At 39.5% G+C, this 24,162-nt stretch overlaps 1 protein-coding gene across 1 annotated transcript in view; it reads left to right on the top strand.

Annotated features, from left to right (window-relative positions):
- Nucleotides 1–24,162, top strand: part of LOC103129548 (alpha-tectorin) — a 108,254-nt gene that overhangs the window by 75,269 nt on the left and 8,823 nt on the right. The window contains exons 26-27 of the mRNA XM_016665184.1: nucleotides 9,333–9,517; nucleotides 9,606–9,766. Coding sequence (XP_016520670.1) covers nucleotides 9,333–9,517; nucleotides 9,606–9,766 — 346 coding nt within the window. The remainder of the gene's footprint in view (nucleotides 1–9,332; nucleotides 9,518–9,605; nucleotides 9,767–24,162) is intronic.

Genomic DNA, 24,162 nt, shown 5'->3' with positions numbered 1-24,162 from the left:
GAATCTGTAAACAACTCAAAACATCCAGTATAGATTTGTTTATGTTTTCTTGTGTGACCATTCACACTTACAAAACAGCACCACTCTTCAAGTTAGGAGGAACAAACACAATTAGTTAATGGACTACTATTTTCATTTCAGGTTGTACAAATTACGGTGTTATGTTATGGCGGTGCAATTTTAAGTTAGATGGTCCATGAGTGTTTGTTAAATGGGATAAGTGGTCCTCAACCTGACAATGTTTAAAGAACAATGGTCTAGACCAGTGGTTCTTAACCTTTTTTGACGTACCGAACCCACCACTTTCATTTGCGCATTAACTGAACCCTTCTGTAGTGATAAATAAAATATGATTCTCCCTCCCCCCCCTTGACATTAATCAAGAAATCATTACTGTTTAAACTTTACCTTTAATAACATAAAGTTACCTCATTTTTAAAGTGCAATCAGTAATACTTTTATAAAAAATTTACATCAGTAATGATTTCTTGGTTAATGTCAAGTTGTCATAACAAAGACATTTTGAATTATGTTAACTTTGTATTAAAAGTGTCATAATTTACCGAATGACGCTTTATGACAACAGTCATAAATATTCATGAAGGCTTTTTCATGTTCATGACAGGTGTTATGTCATGTTTATGACAGTGTCATGACAGTCTTATTCAACCCCCTTCAAATAAAGTGTTACCCAACTTTGTACTTCTAGAAACAGAAGTCATGTGTAACAACATTGATATTGTTAGCATGATGTTGTTATCCAGAAAAAGAGTCTAATGTAATCAGTTGATCCCTCTTGTATTTTCTAGGACCACTCTACCCAGTTGGTGGAACAATAATCTCTGGAACAGATGATGAGAGCTCACTTCCCATTAAACTCCGACAAACCTTTAACTATTTTGGGCAGTCTTACTCTCAGATTTACGTATGTTACCACACTGCTTCTTTTAATCACTTTCCATCTTACTAAAATCACCATGTCAAAATTTTAAAAGTGTATAAATAGTGAAACCCAATTTATGTATTTTTTCTCAGGTGAATGACAATGGACATCTGACATTTAATGCACCATTGTCAACTTATTCTCCTGAACGTTTTCCGATGAATGGAACCAGAGACATCATTGCTCCGTTCTGGACTGATTTAGACAACAGAGGCAATGGTGATATCTACTATGTTCAATACACCAGTGGCTCTCTTCTCCAACGAGTTACACAGGACATCAGCACGTACTTCCCAGCACTTAACTTTCAGGCCAACTGGATCTTCATAGCAACATGGCATGAGGTTGCCTATTATTCAAAGTCTGGAACAGTAAGTGATCTGTTTTTAACTGATGAAACCTATTCGATGAATAAATGGAATAACTTTTGTTTAATCTTTAAATTCATCCTCAATAAATGCATTTGTTTTTCCCAGCAAACAACCCTTCAGGCAGTCTTGACCACCAATGGCCATTATTCATTTGTACTGATGAATTATGGTTCAATAGCCTCCACATCTAAATCTGTACAGGTTGGAGACATTAAAATAAATGCTTGGTATAAATATGTTTTATTTGCTTCTTGGTCCCAGCATTTATCTGAAATATAAATTATATTATTTGCCTCTTCATATGTCATATCTAGGCTGGATATGATACGATCAGTTCCTCTCACCACTTCACCATCCCTGGATCATTCTCTAGTAACGCCACTGGACCTAACTCAGCTTTTAGTCTTGGCAGTAATGTCAACATACCGGGTCGCTGGGCCTTCCGTGTCGATCATGGATCATTAGTCTGTCATTTTAATGGTAAGAACACAAAGTCACCAAGGAAACTTCTTTATAATAATGAGTACATGTACCAGGGAAACAAAGAACAACAGTCTGTATCTCATGGTAGAACAGTCGGGCTAATGAACGTGCACTGAACCCTAAACATTTCTCCAGGTTCATTTTTCCTGGAGAAATGCAGATCTTTCAAACTGCAATGTTAGAATCATTACAAATTAATTCAAACTCAAGTTAATTCAACATTATTGCAGTTTACAGTATATAATAATAAAAAAAAATAAATGAGTCGTCTTCCATTTTTGTTTAAAGGTCAGCCTGTTCAACTTGGCGACTCTTTCTGGAGTGACAGCACATGTGCACAGAAATGCACCTGCACCAACCAAGGGCTGCAATGCTCCAGCAATCCCTGCTCCTTCTCCCAAATCTGTCGGCCAGCTGCCTTTCAGTATTCCTGCCAGACAGTGCAAAGACGAACCTGCACCGTCAGTGGAGATCCACATTACCGCACCTTTGACAACTCAAGGTTTCACTTTCAAGGCACATGCACTTACGTTCTGTCAGAGCAGTGTCAGAACGGACTGCCCTATTACAGAGTGGAGGGGAAGAACGGGCATCAGGGCAGCAGTCGTGTTTCATGGACAGTATTGGTCAAAGTCTTTGTTCATGATGAAACTATTGAGCTTGTTAAAGGACATCAGAGTCAGGCCAAGGTAACAGGAATTTCTTACTTCCGGTAGCATAGACCCTGCATTTTGTGTTGTGTTTATATTTGTAACTATTTTTGTTGTCATGCCTACAGGTCAATGGAAGCTTTGCAACAGTTCCGTTTTCCCTCAGAAACGGCTCTATCCAGGTTTATCAGTCAGGTTTCTCTGTGATCGTCAGCACTGACTTTGGTCTGATGGTGTCATATGACAGAAGTTTATATGTCCGGATCAGTGTGCCCTACACTTACCAAAATAGCACATGTGGACTCTGTGGAAACTTCAACAATCGCCCTGAAGATGACTTTAGAACCCCTCAAGGTGAAGTGATGAGCTCTGATGTGGTTTTTGCCAACAGCTGGAAAGCATCTGGTGATGATGAGCCTGGTTGTGACCCTCAGTGTGAAGGTCTGGCCTGTGCCGGCTGCACAGCATCTGAGGCAGCACTGTACAGAAATTCTGCTCACTGTGGTATTCTGGAGAACAGCACAGGACCGTTTGCTGCATGCCATCAACAACTCCCTCCAGGATTTTTTGTAGACAGCTGTGTGTATGATCTCTGTGTCAGTGAAGGGTATCAGCCCATTCTGTGCCAAGCCCTAAATGTCTACTCAAGTCAGTGTCAACAAAATGGGATCCAGCCACAAAGCTGGAGGCATCCTGGCTTCTGTGGTATGTCTGCCAGTCAGTCGCAATAAGTTTACAATGCAAGTGGTGTTAAATATTCAAAGTTTGAGAATAAATGTTTCTTGTGTTTAGAAACCCCCTGCCCAGCCAATAGCCACTTTGAGGCCCAGGGTACAGGATGTCCATCTACATGTGTCAACCCCAATTCCACCGACAACTGCCCCCTGCCTGATCAAGAGAGCTGTGTCTGCAATTCAGGCTACCTCCTGAGTGGAGGGGTCTGTGTCCCTCATGCTGACTGTGGCTGCAGCTTTGAGGGTCACTACTACCGCTCAGGAGAAACTGTCATACTGGATGCAGACTGTGGGAGGCGCTGTACATGCAGCTACGGCTCCATGACTTGCAGCTCTCACAGCTGTGGTCAACATGAGTCCTGCAGGGTGGAGGATGGAGTAAGAGGGTGCACACCAAACAGCTTTGCAACATGTTGGATCAGAGGCCCAGGATCGTATCATACATTTGATGGAGTGACGTACCAGTACCCAGGAGCATGTCGCTTGACCCTTGCCAAAGTTATGGGATCCTCTGATCACTCACACTTCATGATTACTGTGGAAAAGGTTCCACAGGGGCCACAGGGTTTCTCCAATGTGTTAAAGTTTGAGGCAGAGGGAAGACAAGTTGATATTGAGATGGCAAGTAGTAGCACTGTTAAGGTGAGTGACAAATAATTTTCTCCAGATAAAAGTAGTAAATAACATAAACTTACTTTTGGGAGCTTTCTCGAGTGAACCTTTAACTATTTTGGGCAGTCTTACTCTCAGATTTACGTATGTTACCACACTGCTTCTTTTAATCACTTTCCATCTTACTAAAATCACCATGTCAAAGTTTTAAAAGTGTATAAATAGTGAAACCCAATTTAATAAATTTAATAAATTTAATAATAAAGGCAACATTTGATGTCCTAATGCTTTTTGAAATACTTTGAATATCTACACCAAAACCTTTTCAAATTAAAAAAACATTTCTTAAAGGTTGATGACCAGCTGATCAGACTGCCGTTTAGCTCTGGGTCCAACAGAATCCGCATCTTCCAAAGCAGCACTCACAGTGTCATCCTTCGCACAGCCTTTGGTGTAACTCTGCAGACTGTCTGGCCTCACTTTGTCCGTGTCACTGCACCAGGTGTCTACAGTGGTTTATTAGGTGGACTTTGTGGAAACTACAATGCTGACCAGCATGATGATTTCCGTACACCCAATGGCACTCTGGTCAGTGACTCCCAGGTGTTTGGGGACAGTTGGCGAGATGGCTCCCTGGCAGATCACTGCGTGAAAAACAGACCTCGTAACTCTGCAACTAATTTCAATTCCACTGAGTACTGTGGAGTTCTTACTTCACACACTGGACCATTTACATCATGCTGGGCTGCAGTGAACCCATGGCAGCAGGTAGATGCATGTGTAGAAATCCTCCAGGGCTCCAGTGATCCAGCATCAACACTATGTGAGGTCCTACGAGATTATGCACTGATGTGTCAACATAACAGTGTATCCCTGGGACAGTGGAGGGATGCAACTGGCTGTGGTAAGTTCTAGAACCACATTTGATAGAGATGTCTTTGAAATTAACATATTCATCACTTTTTACTTCTTTTGCCTTTGTGCCCCCCCCCCAACAGAACTAACCTGTCCATCAAACAGTCATTATGAACTCTGTGGAAGTTCATGTCCGTCTTCCTGCCCCAGCCTCTCCTTCCCCTTCACTTGTGACACTCAGTGCCAGGAGGGGTGCCAGTGTGATGATGGGTTTGTTCTCAGTGGTAACCAGTGTGTGCCTCCAACATCCTGTGGATGCTTTCATGATGGACGCTATCGGCAAGCTGGTGAACAGTTCTGGGATGGGGAAGAATGTCAGAGCTTTTGCACCTGTAATGGTGTAACTGGTATAGTCCAGTGTTCCCCAAATGCATGTGGACCTCAGGAGTCCTGCCATGTTGTGGGGGGTGAGTTTGGCTGCCATCCCAACCCACATGGCACCTGCTCTGCCTCTGGAGACCCTCACTACCTGACCTTTGATGGCAAGGCCTACGACTTCCAGGGAACCTGCCGCTATGTTCTGGCAACAGTTTGCAATGACACTGTGGACCTTCACCAGTTTTCTGTGAAAGCAAAGAATGAACCGTGGTTTGGATTACCAGTTTCTATCACGGCTGAAGTTGTTGTTGGTGTCTTGGGCTATCAAGTGCGCATGTCGAGAGGCAACAGGGGAACTGTGGAGGTAAGTCAAACCTATTCTAACAGAATATGTTGAACACTGTCTGAAGTTCAGATTGGAAGGAAATTTTCTAAAGAACTTTTAAAAACCAAAATGTTTCTTCTCAATACATCACCAAAAATAGTTGAGTTCTTAAATGGCAGCATCTATAGTAGTCCAAAAATGTCAGTTGTTCATCCTACCTGAAACACATTTTTATCTCCGTAGGTGAATGGAATCACGAGAAACCTTCCCATTGTCTTCAATGAAAGCCTGTCAATTTTTGGAAGTGGATTTCAAACAGTTGTCAAAGCAGAGTTTGGACTGAATGTCATGTATGATGGAAGGAGCACAGTGTCTATTTCTGTACCCCCAAGCTACAGGTAGCCTATGTACTTTTCAACACAGTTCGCATTTTAATGTTATGGTCAGTATAATCCATTTTTTTTTCAAATTAATGCCATTTTAGGACTATTACACAAGTATATAATCACTGCTTTTGTACAAAATATGCACATAAAGTTTTAGATAGTTTTTTTGTATATAAATGTACATTTTATTTTGAAATTTATTTTAATGTCTTTTCATTTTTCATTTCAATACCATGGTGCTACTACACAAAAAGTTACCACATCAGTTAGGTACATATTTTTATTTAATATTGTTGAAAGCTCTTAAACTTAAATTTGAATGTTGTTAACTGGCTAGATACTGATATTTTACAACTTTAGCCAGCAATAGAGTTCACTATTATCAACTTAAACATGTTTAATCCTTACACAAATCGTAGTTTTTCAAAGTTTCATAACATTTTGTGTTTTCTTCCCCGAGATTGTTTCTATTTGTTCAACATTTTTGATTCAGTCTTTCTTATCTTGATCAGAGGAAACATGTGTGGACTTTGTGGAAACTTCAATGGAAATCCAAATGATGACTTCCACACCCCAAGTGGAGCATCGTCCAACTCAGCAGAAGCTTTTGGAGCAGCTTGGAAGGTTGCTGGGAACTACACTTGCAGTGAGGGCTGTGGCTCTTCATGTGCACAATGCAATGATGACCGATCGGCCAGGGCCCAGTGTGAGGTGATTCAGGCAGCTGACGGCCCCTTCAGCTTCTGCCACGAGGAGGTGGATCCAGTACCATATTTCAATGACTGTGTCTTTGATGTCTGTGTGTCGGGAAATCGAGGCAGTGATCTTCTGTGCAGGGCTCTAGAGACGTACGTCAGTGCCTGTCAGTCTGCTAATGTCCGAGTCTACCCTTGGAGGCAAAACACCACTTGCAGTGAGTATGGAAGGGAGTATCATCAAAATTCTAGTTTTTGAGTATCTAGAATTGTTGATAGTTGTTTAACCAACGTGTCATCCTTTATCTTATCATGTATACAGGAATTGAGTGCCCAGTCAACAGTCATTATGAGCTGTGTGGAACAGACTGTGGCAACACCTGTGCCAGTAGCATTGATGCTGCCTGTGACCATGTTTGCTCTGAGGGATGTTTCTGTGATGAAGGTTTTTCCAGGAGTGGATCAAACTGTGTCCCTGTGGAAAGTTGTGGCTGCCAATATGATGGATTCTATTTCAATGTAGGTCATTTCATGTAACTTTAGTCTTCATCAAGTTAGCTTGGAAAGTCTGAATGCAAGTGCTAAAACAGCACTGCCAGAGTGGCTTTGAAGAATTAAAGATGATTAAAGGTGTTGCATTTCAAGACAAACATAATTCCTTCTTGAGGGATTACACAGCAAAATTGGCTGATTGCCGACCGGCTTCTACAGGTACCCTCCCGCCTTCTGTTCCTGCTATCCTAGCTCAAACCACTAGCTTTTCTTCCTCGAGGCGTTCCTTCCTCATAACCATATGTAAAACAGGGGTGTGCCTTTAGCGGCGTGGAAGATGATTTACAACCAAACCTGTTTTGTGTCTGAAAACAGGGCATTTTGAAGTACTTTGGAGTAGACATATTTATTACCCTCTTTTTGGGAGAGTTTCCACTTGTCAATGAGCTTTTAGTTAGTAGCCTTCTAATTTGCCAATCGGTGTGCATGTTAGTGAGTGCGGTGTGATAAAGTACTTTAAGTGTTCCCTATGACTTATTTGGAGATTACATTCTTTTGGTCAACAGTAAAACGTGACGACACATGAAATACATGATCTCAAACTTTTGTTTGGTACTCAGTTTGGAAATTATTCCAGTGATTAACAAAAGTCTTAACTGGCAGGAAGGAGTGGAAACTTGGCAAGGGCAAATTATGAATTAGGTTATGCATGATGCAGTTTTACAACTATGATTTGACTCAGAGAAAAAGTATTGCAGTGCATTCCTTATTACCTCAAGTTTCATGTATTCTTACTGTTGTCACACATCTTAATGCTTTCACTGTTCTTTCATCTTGCAGGCTGGTGAGTCCTTCTGGACAGACGGTTGCTCCCAACGATGTGAATGTCGTGCACCCAATGTCCTGATCTGCAGTCCCTCATCATGCACTCCTGCACAAGAGTGCACCATCAGAGATGGCCATCTGGGCTGTTATGATGCCATGTCTACCTGTACAGTATGGGGTGACCCACATTACATCACCTTTGATGGAGCCTTGGCTCATTTTCAGGGATCATGCTCTTACATCATCACTGAGAGTTTGAGACACAGCAGCAATGAAACTCAGTACAAAGTCGTGGCCACCAACAAACACAGAGGAAACAACCTTGTGTCTTTCGTGTCATCAGTTGATATATACCTCTCAAATCATCCAGAGAGTGTTCATATCAGGCTCGGATCTAACAAGAGAGTGAAGGTAAGTTTTATTTTAAATACAGGATAAAAAATGTTTTCTTCTCCCAAAGCTGGTTTACTCTCTGAACTCTCATCATAACAGGTAAATGGAGCTGAGGTTTCTCTTCCCACGACTGCAGGAACGTTTGGTCAGGTGATGAGGCAGGGAAGTTACATAGTGTTTGATGCTGTTGATGTTGTAGTCCAGTTTGATGGCTCCAGTACTTTACTGGTCAGGATGGGCCGCAACTATCAGAACAGAGTCAGTGGGATGTGTGGGAACTTCAATGGTGATCCCACTGATGACAAAGTTTTGCCCAACGGTACTTTGGCCAAAAACGACAACCAATTTGGCCACAGCTGGAAATCAGAGACAAGCCAAGCAGGGTGAGCTCATGCTCCACTTATTTGCCTTAACCTGATAAAATTTCAACAATTGCAAAAGTTTGTGCATATGTCTGCTGTCTCTAAAATTTTTAAATGTCTAACGACTTTTCTAGATGTGGATCCACTTTTGAAAGAAGCGGTGATGGACTAAGTGACTGTCGCTTCATGGAAGAATACACAGATCTCTGCAGAGTCATCACCAACACCAGTGGCCCATTCAGTTCTTGTCATCTGCATTCTGACCCACAACCATTTTTCACTTCCTGTGTTTATGATCTCTGTCTCTATACGCCAGCCAATGGCATGCTATGTTCAGCTGTCTCTGCTTATGAGAAAACCTGCACCAATTTGGGTCTAAACATCCCCGACTGGCGCTCTCCTTTGCATTGTGGTATGCTAGTTTTGCTCAATACATTGTCAGAACAATGAGTGGTTTTACACAATGTTTATGTTTTGAAACTTTCTTGGCCTTTTCTGATATATTTGACTCAGCTGAGACGGACCCCTGTGAACAGCTGGACTGCGCAGAGCATGAGTGGTGTGGTAAGAAAGATGGTGTGTACGGCTGTTTCTGTGACGAGCACCATCATCGACCCAACAATGAGAGCTACGGTAAGCACAACACCTTTGAACTTTTTGTTTTTCTTATGAAGAGCTCTAATAATAATTATGTTGTAGAGTCAAACATAGTTTGTTTGCTCTTCATTTACAGTTGGTATTCAAATTGAAAGCAGAATCTTAGTTTTCCTGCATCAGTTCCTGTAGCTGGTCTCTAAACTTCAATATGTTTTTCCCTCTGGTGAGCAGACTCAAACATCGAATGCTCCAGCAGTTCTGGTACCATGTCAGTATCTCGCTGCCAGCTGTTTGAAGCGGGCTTCCACTCCAGTGCTCTCCATCTCCGAGACAGCTCCTGCAACGGGACTCTTCAGGATGGACGACTCGTCTTCCACTTTGACAATGACAACCATCTGTGTGGGACAGCTCTTAGGGTAAAGTTCATGAACTGGAACATCTTCTTTAAAGCTTCCAATATGTTACTTAACTTGATTGATAGCATTCTGTCATTTCACTGTTTAGAGCAATGGAACTCACTTCATGTATGAGAACACTATTCAGGGGAATGTGGATCCTCATGGAGGTTTGATCAGCCGTCAGAGGAATCTTCATCTGCGTTTCTGCTGTGTTTACCCTCTGGCTCAAGCTCTGTCAATGGCTGTGGGCATCAATCCTGTGGAGAGGTGATGATACAATTTTCACTGTTTATTTTGACCAGCTTGATCAAGTTGATTTGTATAGCACATTTCAACAACAGTTCAAAGTGCTTTATATTTTAAAAGGACAAAAATAAAGTCATATAAACACCATATAGTCACCAATTGATTATGTTTAGTCGAGTGCCATTATCATAATAATCAAAACACAAATATGTTCATCAATGTTCAAGTGATTATGGGTCGAAAGCAACACTATTGAGGTAAATTTTTAGCCTTGATTTAAAAGAACTGAACAAGAAGCTGAATGCTGCTTCTCCATGTTTGGTTCTGGTTCTGGGGATGCAGAGCAGAACCAGAACCAGAGTTCTGGAAGATTGATACAGCAACATCAGATCTTTAATGTTTTGTGGCGTTAAGCCATTCAGTGATTTATAAACTAACAGCAGTATTTTAAAGTCTATTCTCTGAGATACAGGGAGTCGGTGTAGGGACTTTAAAACTGGGGTAATGTGAACTTTTTACCCTGGCATTAGTCAGAATACGAGCAAAAGGGTTATACCATGCTGCATTTAACCATCCATTAAATGCATCTGATGTGATTTAACCGTTAAAATTTTTATTTTGCAGCATTTTGAGGAAAAAACACCCTGTTGGCACTGGATCGTATCGTATGAGGATGATCCCCTATGAGGATGAAGGTTTCCACTTCCCCTTCAGCACTAATGGAAACGTAGAACTAGAAGTCGATGATACATGTTTCTTGGAGGTGCGAACAGAAGGGGTGGATCAGCGCCAATTTGCCACAGTTCTGGACTCTTGCTGGGCCACACCAGTCAACCAAGCAAACTACCCTGTCCGCTGGGATCTCATTGCTTCGCAGTAAATGAGACCATCTTGTCATTCTTTATAATTTATTTCAGTGTCTTCTTGCTGACAGTCTAACTGATGCATCTGCTTCTGCTTCACAGGTGTCCTAATCCAGAAGATGGAACCGTAGAGGTGATTCAGAACGGTGCCTCCACTGTGTCTCGTTTCTCCTTCAGGATGTTCACCTTCACCAACCACACACAGATTTTCTTGCACTGCAGTGTCCACTTGTGTCTTTTGAGCAGCAACAACTGCAGAACTGTAAGTTTCATTGTGTGCTTTTTGTGGCTATATTAAGTTGCACACCTTTAATGTTGCTGGTCTCCTTTTTTTCCAGCATTGCTACCCGGGTCACCACACTCTATTTAAGATGGACGTGTCTTACCATGACTCTGCAGCTCTGTCAGTTGGACCACTGGTACTTGGGACACAACCAAACACTGGTAAAGTTCTATCACATGTTTATTATTTTGTAATTACAAAGATAATATTGTGTTTAACAAAATTTATGCATATTTCTTTTTTTACACAGGTGGACTAATCCAAAGAAACGGTGCTTCAGGCCATCTGACTGCAGTCGTTACCCTGATTGTCAGTTTGCTGATGATCAGAATTCTGGTCAAATGAGATGAAAGAATAATCACATATTAAAATCCAGTACAGTTTTGTTACTTTTCATGTTTATAAGAGGTGTTTCAGGGTTTTGGTTTGTACTCATAATTAGGTGAGAAACAGATGTAATGTTACTTTTCTAACATCTGCAACACTGTTGTGCTTTATACCATTTGTGAGATTAATGTAATGTTCAGCTTTTTGTTTCTTCTGTGGATTTCTTTTTTATTAACTATGGATTGGAAAATATTACCTAAATAAATGTAAAAGTGTCAGACTGAATGACATAAACAAGGATTTTATTATGGTCTAAATTTTGTTTCATTTGGTGGGAAATATACTTTGTTTCAAAAAGGCTTAATAATACCACAGGTTTCAGAAAGTACAATTTCTAAACAAAATAATTTAATTCCACATTAATTAAAACTTCCTTAACAATCTGACCTTCGGGTGACTAATATCTCCAATTTTTGATTGAAAGAGTGGAAAAACCAACAACTCCTAAAAACATCATGTCAGAAACTTAAATGCAAACTCCTGCACCCAGTTCTTGTTATTGCAATTCTTTCAGGCTGTTTTATCAGTCAGCTCATAAAGATACAAACTCTAAATCACATTTCATTCCACCATAAGTGTCTGACCACCACTCTATGTCCTCAGTTAAAAACTATTTTGATGCATTATAAATTAATCATTGTTGCATTTCCTCACTTGTTGAAGAGTATTCCTGTATTTTTTTTATTTTTTTTTACTATTTTAGAGCACTGCTTCACCTATGTACCAGGGATCTGGTGTTTTCTGTGTGCTTAATGTTTTGTCACTAGAGGGCGCCATAGGACCGGTACCTGAAGGGTGGATCTCCACACACCTGATGCTGTTGTCATCAGCGATCAACAGAAGCCCAGTTCTTCCTCATTTGCATATCTTACTTTTATTTCTCTCTGTATTGAAGCAGCTGTCCTATTTCTGGCCCATTCTGTCATTTACTGTCATTGTTTCTCAAACCTTTTAAATCTTACTGTCTTTAAAGAGCTCTAGACATCTAAACAAAGCTATGAGACTTTATGTAATGATGGGTCTCACTGCAGAAGCCTCTGACTTCCCACCACAGCTGTTAAGTCTGTTTAATTAGACTTTAATCGCAAACCAAAGCTTCCACAGACAGAATCTCTCCATAGTTCCACATCACCCACCTTTATCTGGGCTTCAGTTGGGATTCAATTGACTTTTAGGTGATAAACTCTGGAGTCAACATTGGAGCAGAAAACTCTCTATATGATGTCGTCTCCACACATCAGCTTCCTGAACCAAGAGAACCTTTCAGTTCTGGAGGTTTTCATCATATTCTGTCTTCGTCACATCCCCCTCTCTGTCTCTCTCACACTCACCTTTCATTCTTGAAATAAACAACAAAGTAAGTTTTCTTTTTTTTTTTTTTTAAATATCAGCACTTGTTTCAACTTTAAACTTAAAATGAAGAGTCCAGTCGTGTTAAATAAAATTGTGCCACTTGTGGCTAGAAAAAAAAAGCTGTCTGAGCCAAATTAGTCAGTTTTCACTTCCTTGTGAACCAAAGATTTTTCCCAATTAAAAGTAAAAATAAATAAATAAATAAATTGTAGGCGAGAAACAAAACTTACAATATATTTTTTTAGTGAAACAATGTAGTCAGTTTCTTTTTAATTATTGTTTTTTGTTGCTCTAAAAAGGGAGTTATACTCTGGATGGATGTGTGTGCCTCAAGTCTTTTCCTTCTTAATAGTTGCAGATGTTTGTTGTCAAAGTTTTCAGAGAAGTGCAATTACAAAACACGATTTATAAAAGACAAAAACTTTGTTGTACTTAATTTCCATTTAAGGAACAAAGATAACTTCAGTGAAAATCTCACCTAAAGACGACGAAGCGCCAGTCTGAATCGTACCACTGTTAAATGGAGGACCACAAATAATCTTTTCAATACTCCTAACAATAAGTTAAGTCCCTCCTCTATGTGTGAATATGTGCAGGAAAATGTGAATGAAGGTCAGCGACGGAGAATCTGAAGGTTGTGGTTTTGATGGACTCATATAAACCCAGACATTTAATTTTGTCTTATAAAAATTAACTGCCGGCCCTAGCATAATGACAAAAATTCGGAATAGCCGATTAGCTTGCTATCCGTACAACTCAATAAAACTCAGACAATAAACAATTACATGAGATATTCTCATAATTCAGTCATGACGCTACCTCTTATCTGTCACCAAATCAAAGGAGACGTTAGCATCTTATTCAAGCAGTGGAGCAACACACTCCTTACATTCGTAAGGATATATATATATATATATATATATATATATATATATATATATGCTGTATTTTGGGGAAATTGTAGTTGCCTTCTTTACAGAAGAGCTATGGATTCAACAGGTTTGAATGACAACTTTTTTATGAACTGACAGCTTGTGTGTTGGCCATCCGGTTAGAAAATAAAATAAACAGTCACGGTTCGTAGACATAAGCCAACAGGAACAATGACTACCATCGTGATTGCAACAGGGATTTTTCCTCACAATTGTACTTTGATAAAAGAAAAAGAAAAGAGAATAGAAAGTGTGCCACTCCTTTTTCCAACCACAATGCTAAAGCTTCCTGGTTCACCCACAGCTGCTGCTCTTCCTGCATATCAATCCCAGCTCATGAAAGAAAAGTAGGAGTATCAATTTTTTCAAAATTTGTGATTCACACTGTTTTGGATCAAATATGCTTCAATGTTCTGAGAACATATTGTCATATGACTCCATCCCTTGATCATCCAAGCCATTATGAACAGGTTTTATGTGCTACCACTTCTTTTATCTAACTCATATTAAAGGCGTCAGGTGAAAGATTCATCTTATGTTCCAGGTCAATCTAGATGTTTTGTTGTTAACCCATTTAACTGTCATGATGAGACTAGTGTGGCAGTCAAAAGGGTTAAACAGAAAACTCCTGGGAAGGAAGCAAAGCAGAAAAAGCGTGATTAACTTTGAAAAGAACCCGTGTAAGGGATCCTGGTGCACATGCTGACTGCATCAAGATGCACGTGGTTCAAAAAAGGTCACACACAGTGAAGGAATGGTAGTCCTTTAGTGCATGGAGACTTCGATGGACTCTTTTGACTTTTATCACGGTGAGGATATTGACAGCCTTGTAACCTACATCAAGCTATATTAATTCAGGGTTTCCCCTTGAGTGTAGGCCTGGCGGGCTGCCAGGCTAAGTCTTCCTTGTTTTTATTATTATTTATACACTTGTGAACAAAGAGCTCAAAGATTAAACTCATAGAATCAGATTGTAACTACGATAACAAAACAATATAACTATGGAAATAGTTCTTTGCACTTTTACAAAGTAAACTTGCCAGCTTCTTTTAAATCTTAAGCTTAAATATTAAACAATTTAAAATATTTTAATGTATTTATACTGAAACAGTTAAATTGAATTTAACAGCATTTATATACTCAATAAAAAAATGGTATAATTCTAGATCAGTCTGTTAACATGGTCTAACTTTAATAAAACCAGTAAAAATGTAGAGTAAATGATGTGCAGTGACAGTTTATCTGCCACATATTCTACTGTCAGGACAACAGTTTTAACAAATATGTAAAAAAAAGGAAAAATAAAAGAAAGTACAATTGATAAAAGTTACCTACTGCAGCTTTAATATAAGACTTTAATACAAGACAACAGATAGAAATCATCCAATAAAACAGACAAATTCACATCAATATTTAACCTAAAAGGTATCAGACAACCTTTCTCTCCAAATTGTCTTAATATGAGGAAGCAGCTGTTTTAGTCTTTCAATAAAAGGAATATTGGGCATTTGCCAGCTTTCCCTCTATAAAGCATTGTTGCAGCTCAGCGCCGTCACTCGAGATGTTTTCACCACAGAGAGGCACTTAAACAAGGTAAAAAGTGTTTTTTTTTTGTTGCAATAAAGTAATGCTAACATTTTGTTGTAGCAAAAGGGAAAAAATTGATTCAGAAATGTTTTATTTCATATAAGTCTATAGGTAAAAGTAATTGTTTTGAAGCATTTGCATTCAAATATTGAACTATTCTGTGTCTTTTTATATTTTTAAATCAGGTTTGGATTTTGAAGAATGGCAGGCCAAGTCATACTGCCTGTGCTGCTTCTGTCAGTGATAGGTGAGTAGCTACTGAAGTCAATATTAAATGAATGCAACTATGTTAGTTTATCCAGAGATGTGAAACACAATGTATGCTTTCATGAATATTAAAATCATAAAAGTAGAATTTAAATATACAAGAACAATAACAAATAGGTTCTTCTAAATATAATCAATTCCTGCAGATTAAGAGCCTTTAAACTCCCAAAAGTTCATTTTAAGCTTTCTTTATACATTGGTTTTACCCTTAAAAGTGGTGATGTTGGTGGCTTAGACTTAAAAACAGAAATGTAAAGACAGACAGACAGACAGACAGATAGATGCTATATCAACATATAAAGTAGAAGAAAATGTTTTTTGTTTTTTTAAAACTAAATACCTAAGAGAAAAATTTGTATTTATGAAAAATTAAAAGTAATGAATTTTACAACAGTCCTATCTTGATAGTTATAAAAAGTGATACATTACTTGAAATGTTTTAAACAATTATTATTATTATTATTATTATTACTACTAGTAGTAGTAATTACTTAATTGGTAGATAAGAGTACTTTTATATTATACTGGGAAAATATTAGTCAGTCCAATGAAATTAATGGTTTAAAACTCACAAAACCCAGGTATTAACATTGGTTATGTCAATTTTATTTATGAATCTATCTATGTCTGCTCTTGTTATAGTCTAACAAAATAGATGATATTTTAAAATAAGACACAATATTCTTTCAACATAATATGTTACCGTAATATAAAATAAAAAAACCCCACAAAATATGAAAAGAACTTGGGCTTCACATCTCAATATTACATTTGTCTATCTGCTCTTGTAATTGTCTGACAAAACTGCAGGATTTTTTTAACAGAAGGCAAAATGTTGTTTTGTTACCAAAATGTTTAATTTGTAAAACATAAAATAACAAAATAACCTCTGGTTTTACTTCTTGATATTATATTTGTCTCCACTCCTCCAATTAATTAACAAATGAATTAATAAATAAGTATGTTTGAATATTATGTTGGAAAATTTTTCTGTCATTTCAATAAATAATAAATGGTCAAAACTTTTCCACAAACGTTTTGACCATTTATTATTTTTTGACATTATCTTAATTTTATGTTCGATGATGTCTGTATATTTTTACAGCTGCAGTGTCAACACAGAATCCGGGTAAGCTGAAAGTTTATACCTGTCCTCTGACATTACCTATAGATTTTTTTTCTTTAGTCCTTGTACAAATTAATTAATTGATATACAAGTATTCTTGAATGTTACATTGGAAAAATGTTAGTTATTCGAATTAAAGCAGTTGTTTAAGCTTTACCACAAAAAACAGATGTCTATAATGCTGTAATGTTAAGTGTTGGTATTTTAATTTTTTTACTGTAAATTTTACAGATTTTTTTTACAATTTGGATTACAGTTGAAACATACTATGCCAACTAAATGTTTTAATTCCCAAATGATAATTAACAAAATAACCTATGACTTTACCTTGAGAGATTATTTTCTCCTTTACTCCTTTCAGCGTGATGTTATCCAGAAAGAGTCTAATTTAATCAGGTGACCTGTCTTGTATTTTCTAGGACCCCTTTATCCAATTGCTGGAACAATAAGTTCTAGTTCAGATGATGGAAGCTCACCTAGAATTTCACTCCTACGAACCTTCAACTATTTTGGACAGTCTTACTCTCAGATTTACGTATGCTACTTGTCTTCTCGAACTTCTAATCACTTTCCTTTTTACTGAAGTCATCAAGACGAAAAGTAAACATTTACAAGAAGTGTATGTATAGTCCTGCCTAATATTTGGCTTTATTTTTCCTCAGGTGAACCACAACGGACATCTGACCTTTGATTCATCATGGTCAAGTTTTTCTCCTCAGCGGTTTCCAATGTATGGAACCAGAGACATCATTGCTCCGTTCTGGACTGATTTAGACAACAGAGAGAATGGTGAAATCTACTATGTTCAGTACACCAACGGCTCTCTTCTCCAACGAGTTACACAGGACATCAATGCGTACTTTCCAGCACTTAACTTTCAGGCCAACTGGATCTTCATAGCAACATGGCATGAAATTGCCTATTATCCAATGACTAGAACAGTAAGTGATCTGTTGTTGACTCCTGAAACCTACACTATTTTGCCAAAAGTATTCACTCATCTGCCTTGACATCCCATTCATAAATCTTAGGGTTCAATACGATGTTGGTCCACCCTTTGCAGCAAGACTCTTCTGGGAACCTGTTGTCCACAAGGTTTAGGAGTGTTTATGGGTATTTTTTACCATTCTTCCAGAAGCTCATTTGTGAGTTCACATACTGATGTTGGACGAGAAGGCCTGGGTCTCTGTCTCCAGTCTAATCCATTCCTTGGTCAACCCGAAAGGTGTCTTATCGGGTTGAGGTCAGGACTCTGATCAGGCTAGTTAAGTTCCTCCACACCAAACTCTGGTGCACAGTCATGTTGAAAGAGAGAGGAGTCAGCTCCAAACTGTCCCCCACAAAGTTGGGAGCCTGGAATTGGTCAAAATGTTTTGGTATGCTGAAGCATTCAAGAGTTCCTTTCACTGGAAGTAAAGGGCCAAGCCCAGCTCCTGAAAAACAGCGCCACACCATGATCCCCCTTCCACCAAACTTTACACTTCACACAATGTACTCAGACAAGTACCGTTGTCCTGGCAACTGCCCAATCAACACCCATCCATCAGATTGGCAGATGGTCACTCCAGAGAATGCGCTTCCACTGCTCTAGAGTCCAGTGGCGGCATGCTTTACACCACTGCATCTGATTCTTTACAGTTGGTGATGTATGGCTTGGATGCATCTGCTTCACCATTGAAACCCATTCCATGAAGCTCTCTGTGCACTCTTCTTGAGCTAATCTGAAGGGTACATGAAGTCTGGAGGTCTGTAATGATTGACTCTGCAGAAAGTAAGCAATCTCTTCGCACTTTGTGCTTCAGCATCCACTGACCTTAATCCATCAGTTTTTGTGGCCTTCCACTTCATGGCTGAGTTGCTGTCATTCCCAAACACTTCTTTTTCCTATAATACCACTGACCGTGGAATATTTAGGAGCCAGGAAGTTCCAAAGTTGGATTTGTTGCACAGGTGGCATCCTATCAGTTCTACACTGGAATTCACTGAGCTCCTGAGAGTGATCCATTGTCTCACAAAAGTTTGTAAAAACAGCCTAAAACAGCCTACATGCCCAGGTGCTTAATGTTATGCACCTGTGGCCATGAATGTGATTGTAACACCTGATTCCGATAATTTCAATGGGTGAGCAAATATTTATGGCAATATAAGTGTATTTGATGTACAAATAAAATAATGTTTGATTAATCTGTAAATTCATTCTCAATAAATACATTTATTTTTTCAGCAAACAACCTTTCAGGCAGTCTTGACTACCAATGGCAAATATTCATTTGTTCTGATGAATTATGGATCAATAGCCTCCACCTCAAGATCTGTACAGGTCAGAGCTGTTCAAACAAACTCATACCAAGACATGTTTTATTTGTTTTTTATTGGTCCCCGCCAGTGTATATTTCTTTAAATATAAATTAATTTTATGTATGCACAATTAATTTTCAGGCCGGATATGATACGAAAAATTCCTCTCACCACTTCAACATCCCTGGATCATTCTCTAGTAATGCAACTGGACCTAACTCAGCTTTTAGTCTCAACAGCAACGTCAACGTACCCGGCCGCTGGGCATTTCAAGTAGATCATGGTTCAAGAGGCTGCACTTTTAATGGTAGGAGAACATAATCACTGAGGGTACTTATTTATAACAATAAAATATCATGGAAATAAGGGAAAACTCCAACATGTGCCTCAAGGCAGAAAAATAGGGCTATTAAAATAAGCACTTTTAATGGTAGGAGAACATAATCACTCTAAGCAGCTCTTCAGTTTAATCTTCTACAAACACTTCATTTCTTAGATTACGTGTCATAAAGCATCGAGGTCCGGTGTCCTGCCACTTTTAAATGAGTCTCAACACATTTCAACCAAGTACCTTATTTGTCGGACTATAAGCCGCTGCTTTTTTCCAGGACTTTGAACCATGTGGCTTATAGCCCCGAGTGGCTTTTCTGTGGATTTTTCTTCAACCACCAGTGGGCTCTTTAGCAGGAAGTGAATCACTGGAAACAACATGGAGAAGTTCATATGATGCCGCTTTTAAGTTGAAGGCTATTAATCTGGCAGAACAGATCGATAGCCGCTGCATGTAAGCTCGGCGTGAACAAATCCATGGTTAGACGTTGGAAATGCAGGCCTGTGTCCTTAATAGCAGATTTATTAAGGATGCTCCCTCTGCTGCGTCCCTGTGAAAAACCGACAGCGGCGGAGATACCAGTGACTTATAGCCCGGTGTGGCTTATATATGTACGCTTCCGGTTTTTTTTTTTTTACTTTGTGGGTTGTAGTGAGGTGCGCTCTATAGTCCGGAAAATGTGGTAATTAGGTCATAAGCAGGACTCTGGAGAATTTATTTACATACTTAGGGGGTAATTCAGCCAATTGATTCTGATGTGTTGGACCAGTGGTATATCAAAAATATGCAGGATAGTGGCTCTTGACGACCGCACCTCTGTTTTAAAAGCATTTTGATTTTGATGTTAGAAACACATAAACTTATTCATCATTAAAGCAGCCTAAAAATAACTCCTGTTCTGTCATTGTTTAAAGGTCAGCCTGTTCAACTTGGCGACTCTTTCTGGAGTGACAGCACCTGTGCACAGAAATGCACCTGCACCAACCAAGGGCTGCAATGCTCCAACAATCCCTGCTCCTTCTCCCAAATCTGTCGGCCAGCTGCCTTTCAGTACTCCTGCCAGACAGTGCAAAGACGAACCTGCACCGTCAGTGGAGATCCACATTACTGCACCTTTGACGACTCAGTGTTTCACTTTCAAGGCACATGCACTTACGTTTTGTCAGAGCAGTGTCAGAATGGACTGCCCTATTACAGAGTGGAGGGGAAGAACGGGCATCAGGGGAGCAGTCATGTTTCATGGACACAACTGGTCAAAGTCTTTGTTCATGATGAAACTATTGAGCTTGTTAAAGGAGATCAGGGTCAGGCCAAGGTAACAGGATTTTTTTATTTTCTGTAATATAGACCCTGCATTTTGTGTTTTGTTTATATTTGTAACTATTTTTGTTGTCATGCTTACAGGTCAATGGAAGCTTTGTAACAGTTCCGTTTTCCCTCAGAAACGGTTCTATCCAGGTTTATCAGTCAGGTTTCTCTGTGATTGTCAGCACTGACTTTGGTCTGATGGTGTCTTATGACAGGTGTTTATATGTCCGGATCAGTTTGCCCTACACTTACCAAAATAGCACATGTGGGTTCTGTGGAAACTTCAACAATCGCCCTGAAGATGATTTTCGAACCCGTCAGGGTGAAGTGGTGAGCTCTGATGTGGTTTTTGCCAACAGCTGGAAAGCATCTGGTGATGATGAGCCTGGTTGTGACCCTCAGTGTGAAGGTCTGGCCTGTGCCGGCTGCACAGCAGCTCAGACAGCACTGTACAGAAACTCTGCTCACTGTGGTATTCTGGAGAACAGCACAGGACCGTTTGCTGCATGCCATCAACAACTCCCTCCAGGATTTTTTGTGGATAGCTGTGTGTATGATCTCTGTGTCGGCAAAGGGTATCAGCCCATTCTGTGCCAAGCCCTAAATGTCTACTCAAGTCAGTGTCAACAAAATGGGATCCAGCCTCAAAGCTGGAGGCGTCCTGGCTTCTGTGGTATGTCTGCCAGTCATTTGCAATTATTTTGAAATGTAAGTGGTGTTAAATATTCAAAGTTTGAGAATAAATGTTTCTTGTGTTTAGAAATCCCCTGCCCAGCCAATAGCCACTATGAGGCCCAGGGTACAGGATGTCCATCTACATGTGTCAACCCCAATTCCACCTACAACTGCCCCCTGCCTGATCAAGAGAGCTGTGTCTGCAATTCAGGTTACCTCCTGAGTGGAGGGGTCTGTGTCCCTCATGCTGACTGTGGCTGCAGCTTTGAGGGTCACTACTACCGCTCAGGAGAAACTGTCATACTGGATGCAGACTGTGGGAGGCGCTGTACATGTAGCTACGGCTCCATGACTTGCAGCTCTCACAGCTGTGGTCAACATGAGTCCTGCAGGGTGGAGGATGGAGTAAGAGGGTGCACACCAAACAGCTTTGCAACATGTTGGATCAGAGGCCCAGGATCATATCATACATTTGATGGAGTGATGTACCAGTACCCAGGAGCATGTCGCTTGACCCTTGCCAAAGTTATGGGATCCTCTAATCACTCACACTTCAGGGTTACTGTGGAAAAAGTTCCACAGGGGCCACAGGGTTTCTCCAATGTGCTAAAGTTTGAGGCAGAGGGAAGACAAGTTGATATTGAGATGGCAAGTAGTAGCACTGTTAAGGTGAGTGATAGAAATTATTTTCTACAAATAAAACAAGTACCGTATTTTCCGCACTATAAGGCGCACCTTCAATGAATGGCCTATTTTAAAACTTTTTTTCATATACAAGGTGCACTGCACTATAAGGCACATAGAATAGACGCTGCAGTAGAGGCTGGCGTTACGTTATGCATCCACTAGATGGAGCTCCACTAAAGGGAATGTCAACAAAACAGTCCGACTCGGTCGGCTAAGAAAGCCTTCCGCAACTGGGCCGGGGCGTGGCCGGACGCTGGTCACCCCTCTCCATTCGCGCACAGCATGTTCGTGGAGAATGTGGTGCTAAATGACCTGCAGACGACCTGATTCTAGATGGTCGGTAGGTAGATAGGACACTCAAACTTTATTAACAAACCACTATTCTGACAACTATCCCAGCATGCACCACACGCTTCTTTTACGGCTGCTGCTTACCATAGTTGCTAGACCTGTTGTAGCTCAATATTGGTCCATATATAAGGCGCACTGGATTATAAGGCGCACTGTCGACTTTTGAAGAAATTTAAGGTTTTTAGATGCGCCTTATAGTGCGGAAAATATGGTAAATTACATGTGTGGTTTTGTTTGAAGATTATTACATATAACTAATATTTAATTAAATAAAAAAAAAAGTTAAAATATCTTGATAAAACCAAACTTAGTGTAGATATTGCATATTTTGAGACAACCCTGAGTGCACTTATCTTCAATATGTTTTAAAAGAAAGAAGGAAAATGTTTAACTTTTTATCAGCTCTACTCAATCAACACTCTTTAACTGCTGTAGGGAATAAGCTATTCACCGTATGTCTAAAAACAATGGATACATTATATATAGTACATTTTTTATTAGTAAGATTAGTAAGATTTGATTATATCTGGAAGTGATGAAAAGTGCAAAATTTCTATTTCCATTTTGAAATATTTTTAACATCTACCCCAATAACTTTTCTAAAAGTTTTTTTTAAATGTATTATAGGTTGATGGACAGCTGATCAGACTGCCGTTTAGCTCTGGGTCCAACAGAATCCGCATCTTCCAAAGCAGCACTCACAGTGTCATCCTTCGCACANACAAGTTGCTATTGAGATGGCAAGTAGTAGCACTGTTAAGGTGAGTGATAGAAATAATTTTCTACAAATAAAACAAGTACCGTATTTTCCGCACTATAAGGCGCACCTTCAATGAGTGGCCTATTTTAAAACTTTTTTTCATATACAAGGCGCACTGCACTATAAGGCGCATAGAATAGATGCTGCAGTAGAAGCTGGCATTACGTTATGCATCCACTAGATGGAGCTGCACTAAAAGGGAATATCAACAAAACAGTCCGACTCCGGTCAGCGAGAAGAGCCTTCCGTGACTGGGCCAGGGCGTGGCCGGACTCTGGTCACCCTTCTCCGTTCGCACACAGCATGTTCGTGGAGAACGTGGTGCTAAATGACCTGCAGAAGACCTGATTCTAGACGGTCGGTAGGTAGATAGGTTAGTCAAACTTTATTAACAAACCACCATTCTGACAACTATCCCAGCATGCACCACACGCTTCTTCTTTTACGGGCGAAAATGAAGTTGGCTGCTGCTTACCGTAGTTCCTAGATCTGTTGTGGCTCAATATCGGTCCATATATAAGGCGCACTGGATTATAAGGCGCACTGTCGACTTTTGAAGAATTTTAAGGTTTTTAGGTGCGCCTTATAGTGCGGAAAATATGGTAAATTACATAGAAGTGTAGTTTTGTTTGCAGATTATTACATATAACTAATATATAATTAAATAAAAAAATGTTAAAATAGCTTGATAAAACCAAACTTAGTGTACATATTGCATATTTTGAGACAACCTTGAGTGCACTTATCTTCAATCTATTTAATCAGAACAACCAAAAATATGTGTTAAAAGAAAGAAGGAAAATGTTTAACTTTTTATCAGCTCTACACAATCAACACTCTTTAACTGCTGTAGGGAATAAGTTATTCACCGTATGTCTACAAACAATGGATACATTATATATAGTACATTTTTTATTAGTAAGATTAGTAAGATTTGATTATATCTGGAAGTGATGAGAAGTGCAAAATTTCTATATCCATTTTGAAATATTTTTAACATCTACCCCAATAACTTTTCTAAAAGTTGTTGTTTTTTTTAAATGTATCATAGGTTGATGGCCAGCTGATCAGACTGCCATTCAGCTCTGGGTCCAACAGAATCCGCATCTTCCAAAGCAGCACTCACAGTGTCATCCTTCGCACAGACTTTGGTGTAACTCTGCAGACTGTCTGGCCTCACTTTGTCCGTGTCACTGCACCAGGTGTCTA

This window comes from Poecilia formosa, unplaced genomic scaffold, assembly GCF_000485575.1.
Source record: "Poecilia formosa unplaced genomic scaffold, Poecilia_formosa-5.1.2 Scaffold555, whole genome shotgun sequence".
Taxonomy (NCBI): Eukaryota; Metazoa; Chordata; class Actinopteri; order Cyprinodontiformes; family Poeciliidae; genus Poecilia; species Poecilia formosa.
The sequence above is the reverse complement of the archived record's forward strand: the minus strand, read 5'-3'. Positions and strand labels throughout refer to the sequence as shown.